General features: G+C 37.6%; 1 protein-coding gene across 5 annotated transcripts; it reads left to right on the forward strand.

Annotated features, from left to right (window-relative positions):
- Positions 1-1,776: 1,776 nt before the first annotated feature.
- LOC116862908 (ubiquitin carboxyl-terminal hydrolase 1) lies at positions 1,777-14,332 on the forward strand. Of its 5 annotated transcripts, none has more exons than XM_032850360.1 (9): positions 1,777-2,570; positions 4,750-4,991; positions 6,355-6,475; positions 7,006-7,110; positions 7,649-7,809; positions 9,087-9,778; positions 10,421-10,591; positions 11,233-11,434; positions 12,362-14,332. In XM_032850360.1, the coding sequence occupies exons 2-9, from the start codon at positions 4,822-4,824 to the stop codon at positions 13,095-13,097; spliced, it is 2,358 nt and encodes a 785-aa protein (XP_032706251.1). In that variant the 5' UTR covers positions 1,777-2,570; positions 4,750-4,821; the 3' UTR covers positions 13,098-14,332. The 5 variants fall into 5 exon arrangements, with proteins under 5 accessions (XP_032706251.1, XP_032706250.1, XP_032706253.1 ...); XM_032850359.1 differs by having other exon boundaries at positions 4,753-4,991; XM_032850362.1 differs by having other exon boundaries at positions 1,777-2,211; positions 4,753-4,991.
- Positions 14,333-15,931: the final 1,599 nt, after the last annotated feature.

The raw sequence follows: 15,931 nt of genomic DNA on the forward strand, positions 1-15,931 counted from the left end.
ATGTCCACTCTAGGTGATTTCTTCCAGTCTTGTAGTTTTAAATATCATTTGGTAACTCCTAATAGATTTATATCCCCTGATCCAAATCCCCCCCTCCTCCAGCTCCAAACTATCTGTTGGTTCATCTTCTCTGTATGTAAAGTAGGCATCTTAGTTTTAGTGTGCAAGAACAATAGACCCTCACAACAAACCCACTAGTACCTTAATGTTCCCCATTTCAGCAAGGACCAACCACTATCCAGTTGCTTTGGGGGAAAAATAATCCTTGTCATTTTGTCTCTTTCTTGTTACAACTCATCAGTGGATCCTTTTGGCTCTACTTCAGACTATATCCTGAATCCTACCAGTTCTCAACATTTCCACTGCTACCACCTTATTCCAAGCCAAATAATTTATTTCCTGGGTATGTGGAACAGTCTCCTAGCTAACCTTTCTGCTTGCACTTTTGAAGGTCAACCGTCTATCCACCACAAGCAGCCAATTTACAAATTATGCCACTCCCCAGCTCAAAACCATCCAATGACTTCCGTTCCATTTCCTCACCCTGCTTGATTAATGAGCCCTGCTGACGTTATTTACCTCATTTCCCACAATCATCACATCTAGACTCAATGTGCTCTAAGCACCCTAGCTTCCCTGCTTCTGTCCCAAACACCGAGCACATTAAACTTGAGGACTTTTTTATACTTGCTGTTCTCTTTGCCTGAACCATTCTTCCCTGAGATTCCTCCAGGTTTCACTCTCATTCAGCTCTCTGCTCAAATGTCAACTGAGAGGTCTTTCCAGACTATTGTATTTAGAACAGCCCACTCTTAATCTCCTTTACCTACCACTCATTATTTCCCATCATTTTAGTTTAACTTCCGCCCCGCTCTAGAATGTAAAGTTCCTGTGGAGCGGGAAATGTATTTCATTCACACCGTGTCCACAGCGCCTTGAAAAATGCATGCCTGGCACCATACTAGGCACCTAAAATCATGCTTGATTAAATGAATTTGAACTTATCCTGTGTTAACTGCATTACCTGCTTTGTGAGGTCACCTCACTAAGGTAAGCATACCAACAAAGGTAAACAAAAACCAAGTAGAGCCTGCCTTGCCGCATCTGAGTCCTAATAAGGGCTCGCGCAGAAACCCTCTCTAGCTCCCCCAGCCAGAGCTGGGTCTTAAAACATGATCTCTTCTTTTCCTTGTCTGGCCGAGAAAGGGAAGGGGTAAACGGGAGAAAATGAGGCATGGAAGGGCTGAGGAAGGAGCCTCAGCGCTACAGTATACGGTTGAGACTTTGCTCTTATCCGTAGCAGCTCCGGTTTCTGTTGGGCCCTGCGGCCGGGACTGCGATTCCAGTCAGAAAGCACAGGCGCCGAGCACCTAACACACCCGTCAGCCATTTTCCGAAACTAGTCTCCCTTAGTAACCCCGCCCGAGTGCGTACGCAAGAAAGGGGGGCGGGACTTATTGTGAGGGCCTCACTCCGGAAACCGCACCCTCCGAGGCGTCCCATCGTCGAGGATTCACAAAACGCGGAGCCAGATTTAACAGTCGGCGGCGAAAGCGCGCACTCGAACGCCAATCAGAGCGGAAGGAGGGGGCAGCTCCTGAAGGGTACTTTGCATATCTAGCAATGATTGGTGGAGTTCTCCTCTCTTCTTTTTGGTATTGGCTAGACAGTCTTCTTCCGCCCACCCACTTGCCTTTTATCTAGGTACTTGTGATTGGCTCCTCCTGGGTGGTGGTGGGAGGGGCAAGGTTTTGGGGATTTCTCATCGCAGATTGGTGGATTTGAGCATCTAGCGTCGTCTTCTCGGGGAAGGAGACCGTCCCATCCTCTCCCTGTCCCGTCTCCCGACCCGTACGCTTTTCCTCAACTCGCGCGCACGAATGGTTAAAAAAAAAAAAAAAAGGGTGTGAGGCTCGAGCCCGCCAGCCAGGCCTCCAGCACCTAGCGCGCGCCCTCGGCGAGGACCCGCGCGAGCTGCCCGTGACGCTGCCTGCGCTGTTTGAAACTGCAGAACCCGTTAGGATCTTGGGGAAACTACCGTTCCAGCTGGTTCCCGAGCCCGTGCGTACCAGGGGGGCGAGCGGCGGTCGCGAGGCGGCTCCTGCCTTTCGCGTCTCTGCAGCGTGGCGACTAGAACCGGCACTTTCGAAGGACGCCACCTCCAATCGCAGTGCTGGCGCGGGCGGAGGCTAAAACACGGGGGTCCTGAGAGTGAGGAAAACGCGCCAAGTTCCCCTCGGTGGTGGAGTGGGAAAGACCCTAGCGGTTCAGGCGCTGGGCCAACGGGGCTACTTCTGGTGCTCCTTGCCATCCCGGGGCGGTGGCGGGTGGGGGCGGGCGTCGCTCCCGGGATGTAGTTGGTGCCGGCGCAGGGCAGGACCGAGCGGCAGCCCGGATTCCCGCTCTTGAGAGCGAATGGTCACTCCCCTGTGGGGAGGGCGATCCGGCCAGCTTTACCTTGGGTCCGGGGCCCTTGGGGCCCCGGGCAGGGTCTCACCTGTCGCACCCACACCCATCCCGGCTGCACTCGGGGCGTCACCGCCGCGGACCTCGCTTTGGGCCATGACCAGGTAAGGGAGGGCCTGGGGAGGAGGGGCCGGAGCTTGGGTGCCGAGGCAAGTTCGGCGGGCTCCCGAGGGGCTCTGACCTGGGACCCCGGTGTCGGCGCCGCGGGGGAGACGCCAGGACCACTTGGCTGCGGCGCCCTTGCCGAGCTGCCAGCCGAAAGGGCACCGGTGTGTGTGTGTGTGGCGGGGGCAGGGTGCCTCTCCTGCCGCCGCAGGGGTTCGGGGAGGCAGGTGCGGGCTGGGCGTAAATAGGCCAGCTCCACGGGCGAGGGGGGCCGGAGTCTCCACCGCCACCGGCCAACCTCCCGCCGGGCCCGGGCCGTGTCTGACGGGCACGCACGGCAGCACAGCTTAGTCTCCACTTTTGTGTTCCCGGTGCGGGGTCTGAAGCAAGTGTTTCCACTCAACGTTGTCCAGTGTGGGTATTGACAAATTTTATCGAGCACTCTTGAGTATTTCTGGAAGTATTTAGAAGGCCACGTGTTTTAAACCTTTGTCGAGGATGCTATCCTTGTTTTACGTTTTTCCTGAAAAATTGGAATTAAGTCGTGTCGTCTTGCAAAGGGAAAAACTTAAAACTAATTTAGAAACTGAATGTTCATATTGTCATTTATTTTTTCAAGAGCAGTTAATGCTCGGTTTGTTGTTTTCTGCGAAATTTGATTTAGACTTAAGGAAAGCCAGGAGCAAGAAGTGGTGTGACATACGGCACCTGGTAAAAATGTGACATTGTCAATGATGTCAAATGTGAGTGATTTGAGGGAGCCAGGAGGGTTTATTGCTTAGGATTTATCCGTTATTTCAGCTGCGTCCTCAGTTTTTTCTAATGTGTACTTAAATCCGGTTAGAGAATACACTTTCCATTATATCTAAGAATTGGCTCCCAAGAAAAACCTTTGACAAGAATCGTTAATGCTTAGAGATCCCTGACAACTTGGTGCAAGCTGGTTTATCGTCGTGATAGCTTTCCATCAGTAGCATTAAGTGGCTAGGAGGGTAAATTGAGTTGGAGGGGGGATGGGGAAATTGGTCAACTTTCCAGTTACTTCTGAGTTGTCTCAAAAATGTGGTTTCACTACTGAGTTCAAAGTTGCAAATTCCCAGATCAGTGGCAGCCGATCTTATTATGAAATGGTTATTAGTGAGCATTAGTTTATTATTGTTAGCTTATTAGTAAAGATGGAGTTTGAGTGAATTTTGTTATCTATTCCTTCTATTACTGTGTATTTGAAAGTCATTGTCGAGCTTTTGTGCTCTAATATTCCAGTCAGATAATTTCCCCCCAGATATCTTAATGAAAGTAGGATGGGTGTATAAAGTAACTATCACAAGTACTGCTAGAGTTTTTTTTTCATTCAGAAGTTTTAACAAGTTAAAAAAAAAGGTTGCAAAAGTCAAAAATTTTTTTCTACTCTGAGCAGCATTAAAAAAATTTATAGTTTTTTAAAAAGTGCTTGGAAAATCAGTAATGTATTGTGTTTAGTGCGTAAAAAGTTGGTCTGCACAAAGTGCAGCAATTCTTTACACCACTATCCCAGCTACACATGTTTTATTACTTTTCACTCAAGTTTTTAGGTATAACTGAACATCAGATGTATGCCTTTGCTTATATGCAATTATATTTTAATTAGGAGTATAGCTGACACATAACTTCATATTAGTTTCAGGTGTACAGCATAGTGACTTGTGTAAATTACACCTTAAAGAAGCTTTTTTAAAGAATTCATTTCATGTATTCATATAACTAGAAAAGACCTTGGAAGACTCATTGATTCACTCTGAGCACTGTTGTCTTCCCATTCATCCCTTTCTCTTTCTCCCCTTGTACTTAAGAATTAGAGATGGTTGTTGCTCAGTGTTTTCTGAATAAGCTAAAATAAAAATTAACTTTTTACTCAAGACTATTTTACTGTAGATGTACTAAAATGGGGTTATTTTGTGATGTGGCTTAATCTAGTAGACTTATGAAAGTTCAGTATCTCATATTTTTTCTTGTTTAGGAAAGTTACGGACAAATGGCAAGCGCCTTCGTTTAAGCAGTAAGCATCGAGTGCCTTTTATTGGCTAAGAAATGGGTTTTCAAATGTGAAGTTCTAATTAGTTCCATTCCTTAGTAAATTTTCAAAATTAATATTTCCAGCAGATAAACTGGAAAGTAATGAAATCTTCTCTCTGCAATTAACAGATATGATTGGTGATTACAACATCCTTACATAAATTAATTCTTGTCAACTCCTTGGGATTTGAAGAGAAAATGCCTGGTGTCATACCTACTGAAAGTAATGGGCTTTCAAGAGGTAGCCCCTCAAAGAAAAACAGACTTTCCTTGAAGTTTTTTCAGAAAAAGGAAACTAAGAGAGCCTTGGATTTCACAGAGTCTCAAGAAAATGAAGAAAAGGCTTCTGAATATAGAGGATCTGAAATGTATGTATCTTATTTTAAGTCTATTTCTGTATTTTAAAAATTCCATTATCAGTGAAGCAGCAGTGAACTTTCATATCTCCAGACATTCTGACCTGATAGTCTCTGAAGGCAAAAACACACAGTAGTGAGACAAACATATTAGCTAATCAGATTCATTTGGAGAACTATGTGTTGGCTAAATTATCTTTCAATTCAAACTTGTTTATAGTATAACACATTCTGTGTAAAGGGTAAAGAAATACGTGTGTGTGTGTGTGTGTGTGTGTGTGTGTGTGTGGGGTTCAGAAGACTTAACAGTTCTTGAGATATCTAAACTTTATAGTCATTCCTAATAGGTATGAATTATCAAACCTGTTGTACAGTTGCCAGTTTAAGATAAATTTAAAAGTAAGAAATGCTTTATGCAAATAAATCCTTCAGTGACTGAGATCTTAACAAAATGGAATACTTTAATACCATTGTTCTAGTTGTAGTCTATACTAGGTCATTATTCAACAAATAGGTGTACTGCTATATGACTAAACTGGATTTGGTCTTGTGTAATTTCCTAATATTTACCAGTAATCAGTTTAGGGGATGTGTTGACTCTTATGTTTAAAACACTTTGAGGGGCTAGAGTAGTAAACAGCAACTGTAAAATAAATAAAAATGCTGTGAGGACCTACTATTTGTTAAAGTGAGGTTAAAGAATTAGAAACTTGAACAATTCGTTTTAAAGTGAAGGACAACTGTGTGATTCTCTTTAATAGACCCTTACCTTTTAATTTTGTTAACAGAACCTCATTTAGGTATACTGCCTCTCCTAGATACGGTCATAGCTTATTCCCAGGTTTTTATTGAGAGTTAGACTAGTCTTTTTATTTTTTTTAAGATTTTATTTATTTGACGGAGAGACACAGCGAGAGAGGGAACACAAGCAGGGGAATGGGAGAGGGAGAAGCAGGCTTCCTGCTTAGCGGGGCCCTGGGACCATGACCTGAGCTGAAGGGTGATGCTTAACGACTGAGCCACCCAGGCTCCCAAGAGTTAGACTACTTTTAAAAATGTCATGTAGGGTTCATTAATCACAGTACCAAATTCACTTTTCTACTCTCTGAAATGGGATTAACAGCTTCATGATGGAATCCTTTAGAGGCTTGTTGTGTATGATATTTTTTAAAGTGCTTGTAAAACTTTTATTCTGGGTAGGTAGCAGTATTTGCACCTGTACAGATTTTTTCTCCTCAAGTGTCAACTGAATAAAGTCCACGTGCTTTTCAGCTCATCCAACTTTTGGGAAAAGACTAAATCTAAGCAGGTATTATTTCCATTCTGTTTAAGATACTACACTTCATAAAACCTTTCTCTGCTCTATACTTAATAGTGATCAAGTTGTTCCTGCAGCACAGTCCTCACCTGTAAACTGTGAGAAGAGAGAAAACTTGTTACCATTTGTGGGACTGAATAATCTCGGCAATACTTGTTATCTTAATAGTATACTTCAGGTAAATTGATGGTTTTGCTCTATAATAAAGCTTTAGTAGGCAAAGCATGATGTCATATTTAATGTTCTGAGAATTTCAGATTATTGGGAGTATTTTAATTGTCCATGTCTTTGCCTTTGATTGTAAATAAACTGGAATGGGTTAAAGTAATGATTCTAAATTGTATGTTACCAGCTTCCTTTGGGGTGAGAGAAAGTAATACATTAGATGAAATTGGGATAACAAAATTGAATTGACTTTGGTTACTTGGAAGATGCCAAAGCCTTAGTTTTTGTGCTTGATTCCTAGTGCTCTGGTGATAAAAATTTTAACCTTTGGAACTCTGCTTTATGTTGTACCCTATAACCATAAGTCTTAGTAGTATGTGCCCAGCCTCAGTGCTTTGATGCCAGCGAGGGTAGACAGCTGGCTACAATGATGAAATAGAAAACAATTTTTGATATGTTAATCTCAGAATTTTAACTAATGCACATTTAAAAGTGCTCTACCAAAAATGCAGATAAACACTCAGACATTCTTGTTTTTTATAGGTATTATATTTTTGTCCTGGTTTTAAATCTGGAGTGAAGCACTTATTTAACATTATTTCAAGGAAGAAAGAAGCCCTAAAAGATGAAACCAATCAAAAAGATAAGGTAAAAAAAGAATATATGAAAAGTAAAGTAGTGGAAATTCACTTGCTTAGAAATGAAAAAGTAATAGATCCAGAGAAGATTTGGGAGGAGGATAACTGAGAAATAAATTTCTCAGTATCCTTTGTTTTCAGAAAGGCTTTTCCCCCCATTCTTGTAGGTTAGCTAACTACATTATCACCTTTTACAATGTTTTCTCCTGCCCTCTAGTTATTGCTTAGGCATAAACACTGTCATTTATATGCCACAGTCAACAGTTTATCATACCATTGTACCATCTGCTACTTAACCTACTGTTTTCAAGTAGTCACTTTTAAAATTTATGTAAATATAAAGAAGCCTTGGACTTAGTCAATCAGAAAACCATTCTCTTCCAAACAAAGTAATCAAAAAATACTCTTAAAAATTTTTAATTTATTTGTATACCTCTGCAAAATTAGTGTTAATAATGAAATTTAGCAAAGCTAATATTGGCTAGTGAGAAAAAGAAGGGGGAACAAACTTAATTTGTTTAATGGCTTGTGGCTTTCTTTTTTGACAGGGAAATTGCAAAGAAGATTCTTTGGCAAGTTATGAACTAATATGCAGCTTACAGTCCTTGATCATTTCAGTTGAACAGCTTCAGGCTAGCTTTCTCTTAAATCCAGATAAATACACTGATGAACTTGCTACTCAGCCAAGGCGACTGCTTAACACACTCAGGTATAGCCTTTAATAAAACTTTAGGATTCCATGTTAGCAACTTATTGCTCTCTTTGGAGGAGAGTGATACATGAGGGAATAAAGGGCAAGGAAAACAGAAACTACAGATCTACTCCCTAGTATCTCAGAGGCTCTGGAGATTAGACATTCCTTTGGTAAGTTTGGTATAAATAAAGTCATTAGATCTGAATCGGTAGGAGGCTTTTTATAGTCTTTATTCTTATTTATAAAGTGAATATTCATACATTTTTCTGTAGAAATAGTAGTTTAATTATGGGATACTGTCCTGTCATGTTGGTGAAAAATCTTTAAGTGCTATATTTTTGATCTGAAAACTACTGGATTTCTCAAATATATTTGGTCCTAAGAAATTTCAGATTAGGAATTAAAGGTTTTTATTCAGAATATATTATGCATAAGAACTGTAAATTGCAAGTATCCAGTTTTGTTGTATGGACTTGCAGAACTATTAACTGGATTAGATTTCTTTTTTGTTTGTTTAAGAAAGAGAGACCATGAGCAGGGAGAGAGGAAGAGGAAGCCTCCCAGCTGAGCAGAGAACCCAGTGTGGGGCTTGATGAATGGAAGGCAGATGCTTAATCGACTAAGCCACCCAGACATCCCTCTTTGTACTGTCTTAAGTGAAACTTTATCCAGTATATAAAATATTTTTATCTGTATGTTTTAGGGTAAATCTTTAGTTTAAGAATAGACCTAGGGTGGGGCACCTACCTGGCTGGCTTAGTTGGTAGAGCAGGCATCTTGTACTCTAGGGGTTTTGAGTTTGAGCTTTGTGTTGGGTGTGTGAGTAAAAAAAAAAAAAAAAACAAACAAAAAAACAAAAACCAGGGCGTAAATATAGTGTTCTGTGTTTGCTGATGAGCAGGGTAGTATAGCATGCTGGCCAAGAGCAGGGTTGAATCCTGGCTTTGAGCAAGCTACTTTATCTGAATCAGGGTGATAGTAGTACTTACCTTATAGGATTATTGTTAGAATTAGGTTTTATATATCTAACATAAACATTTTGAGTAAAACCTGCTATATGGTAAACTATATGTATACTAGCTGTTACTAGTATTTAGAAGAAGATAAAAGTATTTGTGGTAAAATTTATTTTTACTTTTATAAGTTTAGGTAAGTTTCAAATTAGTTGAATAAAAGGTAAGATTTTAAAGATAATTTGATATCCCTCTAAAGGAATTAATTTCTCTATAGAAAGGGTTTTTGTATTCTATCTTTAAAACTAGAATAGATGAAATGGAAATTTTTATTTATAGGGAACTCAACCCTATGTATGAAGGATATCTACAGCATGATGCACAGGAAGTATTACAATGTATTTTGGGAAACATTCAAGAAACATGCCAACTCCTAAAAAAAGAAGAAGTAAAAAATGTGGTAGAATTATCTACTAAGGTAGAAGAAAAACCTCATCAGAAAGAGGAAATGAGTGGTATTAACAGCATAGAGATGGACAACCTGAGGCATTCTGAAGACTATAAAGAAAAACTCGCAAAAGGAAATGGGAAAAGAAAAAATGACACTGAATTTGGCAACATGAAGAAGAAAGTTAAAGTATCCAAGGAACACCAGTCATTGGAAGAGAACCAGAGACAAACCAGATCAAAAAGGAAAGCTACCGGTGATACATTAGAGATTCCTTCTAAAATAATCCCCAAGTATGTTTCTGAAAATGAAAGTGCAAGACCCTCACAAAAGAAATCAAGAGTTAAAATAAATTGGTTAAAGCCTGCAGCTAAGCAACCCAGCATTCTTTCTAAATTCTGTAGTCTGGGGAAAATAACAACCAACCAGGGATCCAAAGGACAGTTGAAAGAAAATGAATATGATCTTGAAGAGGACTTGGGGAAGTGTGAAAATGATAACACAACTAATGGTTGTGAACTTGAGTCTCCGGGGAATAATGTTAAGCCTGTTAATGTTAATGAAGTTAAGCCCATAAACAAAGGTCAGTATAATTTATTCTTAGATGTTGATAGGTAGGAGGATTAATAGCTGCAGAACTGTAATGTTCTTAGATACATGTACAATGTAAATCTGCTTCAAGTTTTAAGAGGAAATTTTAACAACATGAATTATGTTTTAACCACTGTTTAGATGTGTGTGTATAAATCTTATTAATCTTAAGGTGATGTTAATGTAGGGTAATGTTAATTTATGTTTTATAAACAAGGAGTTCGATATATTTTAATGGAGAATTATTTTAACTCCTTCTGAAAGCAGTACTTGATAATAAACTTGAGAAATTGCATTTAGTGAAATACATTTTTAGAGAACTTTAGTAGTTATAGTGTACTCAAACTGGATTTCTACCTAGTTTCATGCAGACCTCACAAATATGTGTAGTATTGACATGGTTAAGGGTTTTACCAACAGTGTTGTACTTTGGGGTTATTCCTATAGGAATGTCTTTGGGAAGGGAATTAAAATGACATAGTTTTGAAGATGAATTATAGTTTTCTTTTCAGGGAATTTAGAGTTCATGAGTAAGGCACCTCTTAATGCTAATAAGCAAGTTTACGCTGTAATTGAACTATTGGTTATGTGGGCTATGCTGAAAAGTACCCCCTGCCCCCCCTTTTTTTTTTAGGTGCAGAGCAAATTGGTTTTGAGCTAGTAGAGAAATTATTTCAAGGTCAGCTGGTTTTGAGGACTCGTTGCTTAGAATGTGAAAGTTTAACAGAAAGAAGAGAAGATTTTCAGGACATCAGTGTACCAGTACAAGAAGATGAGCTTTCCAAAGTAGAGGAGAGTTCTGAAAGTAAGCAGAATTGGAGTCTTGTATGGACTTGTGTTGATCATGTAATCAGTTTTCTTCAACAAAACACGGTCTCATAGTAGCTTGTATAATTATTGGGGAAAAAGAGCTGGCTTTTAATTGTCTCTGGTGTAATAAAGTCTTTCTGCTCATATAGATTCACTTGTTAATAGCATTTGGAAAATTGTTGGCATCTTTATTTTGATGTGTGTAGTGGGAAAATGAAATGCTTTAATAACTCTTGGGTATCTTAGTCTTTGAGCTACATATCTGAGCCACTGTTTAGTATAAAACAACAAAAAGTAGGGAAAGGATCTGGGAAGTGATCAGAAGACTGGCTTTACCTGTTCAGGTATCAGAAATTAATAGCTGAACTAAAGCCTATGTCTTAACACTCAGAAAGTAGGTTATTCTCATTTTGCTGTCCCTATCACCTCAATACTTTGGCTTCTCAAATATAAATATTTTAAAAATATATATACTGTTGAGGATGAACTTAAAAGTTTCTGAAATTCAAAGGAATGTTTTTATCATTTAAAAGGATTAGTCAATTGAAATCATGCTAATTTTGAATATGGAACATGTTTAATTTTTAAATGTCTGAGAGGTTTTCATTTGTGAGTGAAAGGAATTCTCTCATATAGTTTCTCCAGAGCCAAAAACAGAAATGAAGACCCTGAGATGGGCAATTTCACAGTTTGCTTCAGTGGAGAGGATTGTAGGAGAAGATAAATATTTCTGTGAAAATTGCCATCATTATACTGAAGCCGAACGAAGTCTTTTGTTTGACAAAATGCCTGAAGTTATAACTATTCATTTGAAGTGCTTTGCTGCTAGTGGCTTGGAGTGAGTATTATAAATAAAAGCTATATGAAAAAAATGAGCTGCTATAAGAAGTTTTGTTCAAAATACTATAATAGTAACAAAAAAGCGTAATAGCATAATATAAACTACTGAAATGAAGTAATTTATAAAGACTACCTTAGAAAAGTCTGTTCTGCTTTTAAGAGTTAACTTATAAAAATGCATCATTTTAAGTCCTTTTGGTGTAAATACATATTCTAGGATTTCTTCCCACATCTTTTAATCTTCATTCCTTATTACAAACAGTTTCAAGTTGAATTGATTAAAGCAGCAGATTTTATATAACATTAAGTTTTTTTTTTTTTTGAGGGGAGGAAAAGGCAAGATAGTTTCATTTTCAAGGTAAGCCAGGAGTCAAACTAGTTCTTTCAAGAATGAGAGATTCTCTTCTTGTTGAAAATCTAAGTATCTTCATGACATATATACATGTTAATGAATTGTTTGAAATTATGAGAGCTGCCTACTAACTCTCTACACACTTTATTATGCCTGAAGATGACACTTAGTGCCTTCTTTCTGTGGATAATTTCTTTGCTACTATTTATTTTTGTTTCCAAATTTTGGTAGTGAAAGCCTCCATATTAAAATTACTTACTAAACTATAAAGGATTTTAAAGTTAAAATGGCATTTAAAAAACTGATTTTCTCATTGTACAAAATTAGAAAAGTAAAGAATATGAAAGGGAGAATGCCTTATATCCTTCACAGAAAGAGCTGAATATTAGCACTCATTTCAGTTTTTCTTTGTGTACATTTAACTATAAAAAATTAGAGTCTGGTTTTTATGTTTGTATAAGCACTAAATATTAAGGGCCATTCAGACATCTACTTGGTTTCACATTTGGGGGTAAAACTGAATATATATAAAGTGGAATTACAGAAAACTTTTTTTTTTCTTTCCTTCCAAAGGTTTGATTGTTACGGTGGTGGACTTTCCAAGATCAACACTCCTTTACTGACACCTCTTAAACTGTCACTAGAAGAATGGAGCACAAAGCCAACCAACGACAGCTATGGATTATTTGCAGTTGTGATGCACAGTGGCATTACCATCAGTAGTGGGCATTACACTGCTTCTGTTAAAGTCACCGACCTTAACAGTTTAGAGCTAGATAAGGGAAATTTTGTGATCGACCAAATGTGTGAAATAGGTAAGCCAGAACCACTGAATGAGGAGGAAGCAAGGGGTGTGGTTGAAAATTATGATGATGAAGAAGTGTCAATTAGAGTCAGTGGAAATACACAGCCAAGTAAAGTTTTGAACAAAAAAAATGTAGAAGCTATTGGACTTCTCGGAGGACAAAAGAGCAAAGCAGATTATGAGCTATACAACAAAGCATCTAATCCTGATAAAGTTGCCAGTACAGCATTTGCTGAAAATAGAAATTCTGAGACTAACAATACTAATGGGACCCATGAATTTGATACAGACAAGGAATCCAGTGACCAAACAGGCATTAACTTTAGTGGATTTGAGAACAAAATTTCATATGTAGTGCAAAGCTTAAAGGAGTATGAGGGGAAGTGGTTACTTTTTGATGATTCTGAAGTAAAAGTTACAGAAGAGAAGGACTTTCTGAATTCTCTTTCCCCTTCTACATCTCCTACATCTACTCCTTATTTGCTATTTTATAAGAAATTATAGAGTATTTTCCTTATGTATATATTAAACAGACCTGGACAAAAGCTGGTAAAGTTGATTACATCAGAGTCTAGCTTATCTTTTGAAGCTATTGGATATTATTGGTCTCTCTAGGTTTTTATATAGTGAAATTTGAATTACTGAAAACCATGTTAATTTTTAGAATTCATTTCTCATAGTAGAGACTAGTGATGCATTAGCTTCTGGAAACAAACTTGTATAGGTTCTTAATTGAATTATTCAAATGGGAAGCATTTAAACACTTTTGAATTTACACCTATCTTTGTGTTTGCTTTTTAAAATAAAGTGCTTGTATTTGTATCTCCATATTTTGGAGTAATTATATGATGTTTATAGGTCTTGTGGTTTTTCAGCTAAGAAGCAGAATCTCATTCAGTACATTTAGTTTTATAAGTCATGAAGCCAAATCTTTAATGGGTTGTATTTAGAGGCACAAAGTCTGGAATATGTGTGTATTCACAGTAGTGTATATTTTGTGCCTTGAATCACTTTGAAAAGTATCTCAGAAAATCTGGACAGCTAGTCCCCTTTTATCTTCACAAGAATTTTATATGTATTTATGAAAATGATTCTGTATTCTAGTAAATCTTCTTGGGCATGGACTAATTTGTATCTCTTCATAGTCATATTCTGCACGATCTGTATATATAGTATATCAAATTTAGAGGTATGACCTTAAATTTAACTTTTTTTTAAAAACCGGGAGGTCAATAAAATTTAAACTGCTTAACAACTATGTATACAACTCAAATTTTTTTACTTGCCTATTTTTTAATAATTGTAGCTGAGTTCTTGTAAGAAAATGTATGTGTATGTATAATATGTGCATATATACACACACATACCTAGAAGAGAATAAACATGCGTAATTACCTTTAATAATACTGTGATAGTTGGAGGTGAAGAGATTTTTCAAATAGGAGAAACTGCTTAGTCCATCCATGTTGTCATATTTAAGTTTATAGTAAAAACTGCATTCTAGTAGTCCTTTAAAGTAGACGTAACTTTATGGAATCCGTAAAGATGATGCTTTGTGCACACACAAAAATGTTAAATTTTCATTCTAAATGTATATTAAATTGGTAAATGATCAGTTACCTTATGGCTTAAGACATTAAAAAAATCTGAATATATAATGCCATTAGAGTAACACTTCTATACCCCCATTTCAACAAATAAGAGTACCTGTCAACTAATAAATTAGTCCCACAGTTAAATCATGTCTTCTGTTCTTCCACAGGATGGTGTGATATAAAATGTCATGGTTCTCACCTCATTCTACATTCAGAATCACTAATGGAACTTTTAAAAAGAAAACAGCCCTGAACACTACCTTTAAGTTTCTGATAGAGTAAGAATCATTAATGGAACTTTTAAAATGCAAAAGCCCTGAACACTACTCATAAGCTTCTGATGGAGTAGTTCCAGGATATAGCCTGGGTCTCATACTCAAGAGAGAGCCAAGAACTATTGGTATAGATTCTTGATAGGAGAAAGTTTTAAGAAAACTGAAGCATGTGGAAAGTAAGGAAGTGTTCAGTATCATACGATTGTTCTCAGAGGAAGCCTGTTTTTATTCAAGTCAGAAAACTATTGCACGGTAATTAAATCACAATTATATAAATTCTAGAGTTCTTGATACTGTCACTGAGATTTATGTGACATATTCCAAGCTCTTACATGATATAATCTAGTAAGTAATGACCTAAGGATTACTTTATATTCTCTCCTTTATATATACCTCCCCCATCCCTTGCCCTTAAGAGGAGAGAATATTTGTTACCTTGTATTTGTTTTAATGAATTTCCATTCTTGACTCCTTGTATTTCCTTATTGTTCATGTGGATCCTCTGTCCCCAAATTTGTTTTTGAGATTATTCCTTTCTGACTCCAGTCTACCCCTTTTCGTCCAACATTGTTGACTCATCTGAAAAATCTTGTGCTTCAGTCTTTGGATTGATGTAGATAAGATGAATTTGAGATAATACTGCCAGTTATAAAGGTAGGCTGCAGAAGGGTATCAACCATCCCCTATAGTCTCAGGAGAAGCAGACATTTTTGAGATCTTGGTTCAATATCAACTACAGAATGAAGGCACCATATTTAATCGGTTTTTAAGTGATTCATGTCATTGGTCAATAGATCAAGGACATATTAAAAATGATGCCTTTCTATAAGCTGTATTACTACACAAAGAAAAAACTATTGAAAACACTTCCAAAAATCATTAATAGGTAGTTTTTTGGATAAACCTGGCCCAAAGTAATTGCAATAAATATTTTCAAAAGGATTTTTGCCTTAGTTTTTCATGTCAAAGTTACTTTAAATTAGTTCTTAAAACAGCTAATTTTAAAGTTTATATAGGTGTTAAAAAATTAAACTTTTCATTCAACTGGTAGATTAAAATCAAACACCAGCTCTCGGTGTCCTTTTTATGGTGATGTAAGATAACTCTAAAGTAGATTTCTAGTTTACCAGTTTAAATGACCAAACTCATAAAATGACTGGCTTGTTTAATTTGAAACACGGGAATCATTCACTAGTTGCTCAAAGTCATGAAGTTCATATTATCAGTATAACAAGACTCAGAGTCAAAGATTTAAGCTACTGTGACTGGTAGCAGCTATCCCAGTATTTAATTGTTACAGACAAAAGTTTCATCAGGTAAAGTTACTCTATAATTTATCCTAAATCCCTGGTTGTTTTTGTTGTTTGTTTTTGGCTCTGTTTTTTTTTGTTTGTAAGTGGAAAATAACTTAGAAACCTGTTTTAAGACTTCACAAACCAGTTATCCATATCTATCTATACCCATTTAT

Source organism: Lontra canadensis, unplaced genomic scaffold (genome assembly GCF_010015895.1).
Source record: "Lontra canadensis isolate GAN:19392208 unplaced genomic scaffold, GSC_riverotter_1.0 scaffold375, whole genome shotgun sequence".
Classification (NCBI taxonomy): domain Eukaryota; kingdom Metazoa; phylum Chordata; class Mammalia; order Carnivora; family Mustelidae; genus Lontra; species Lontra canadensis.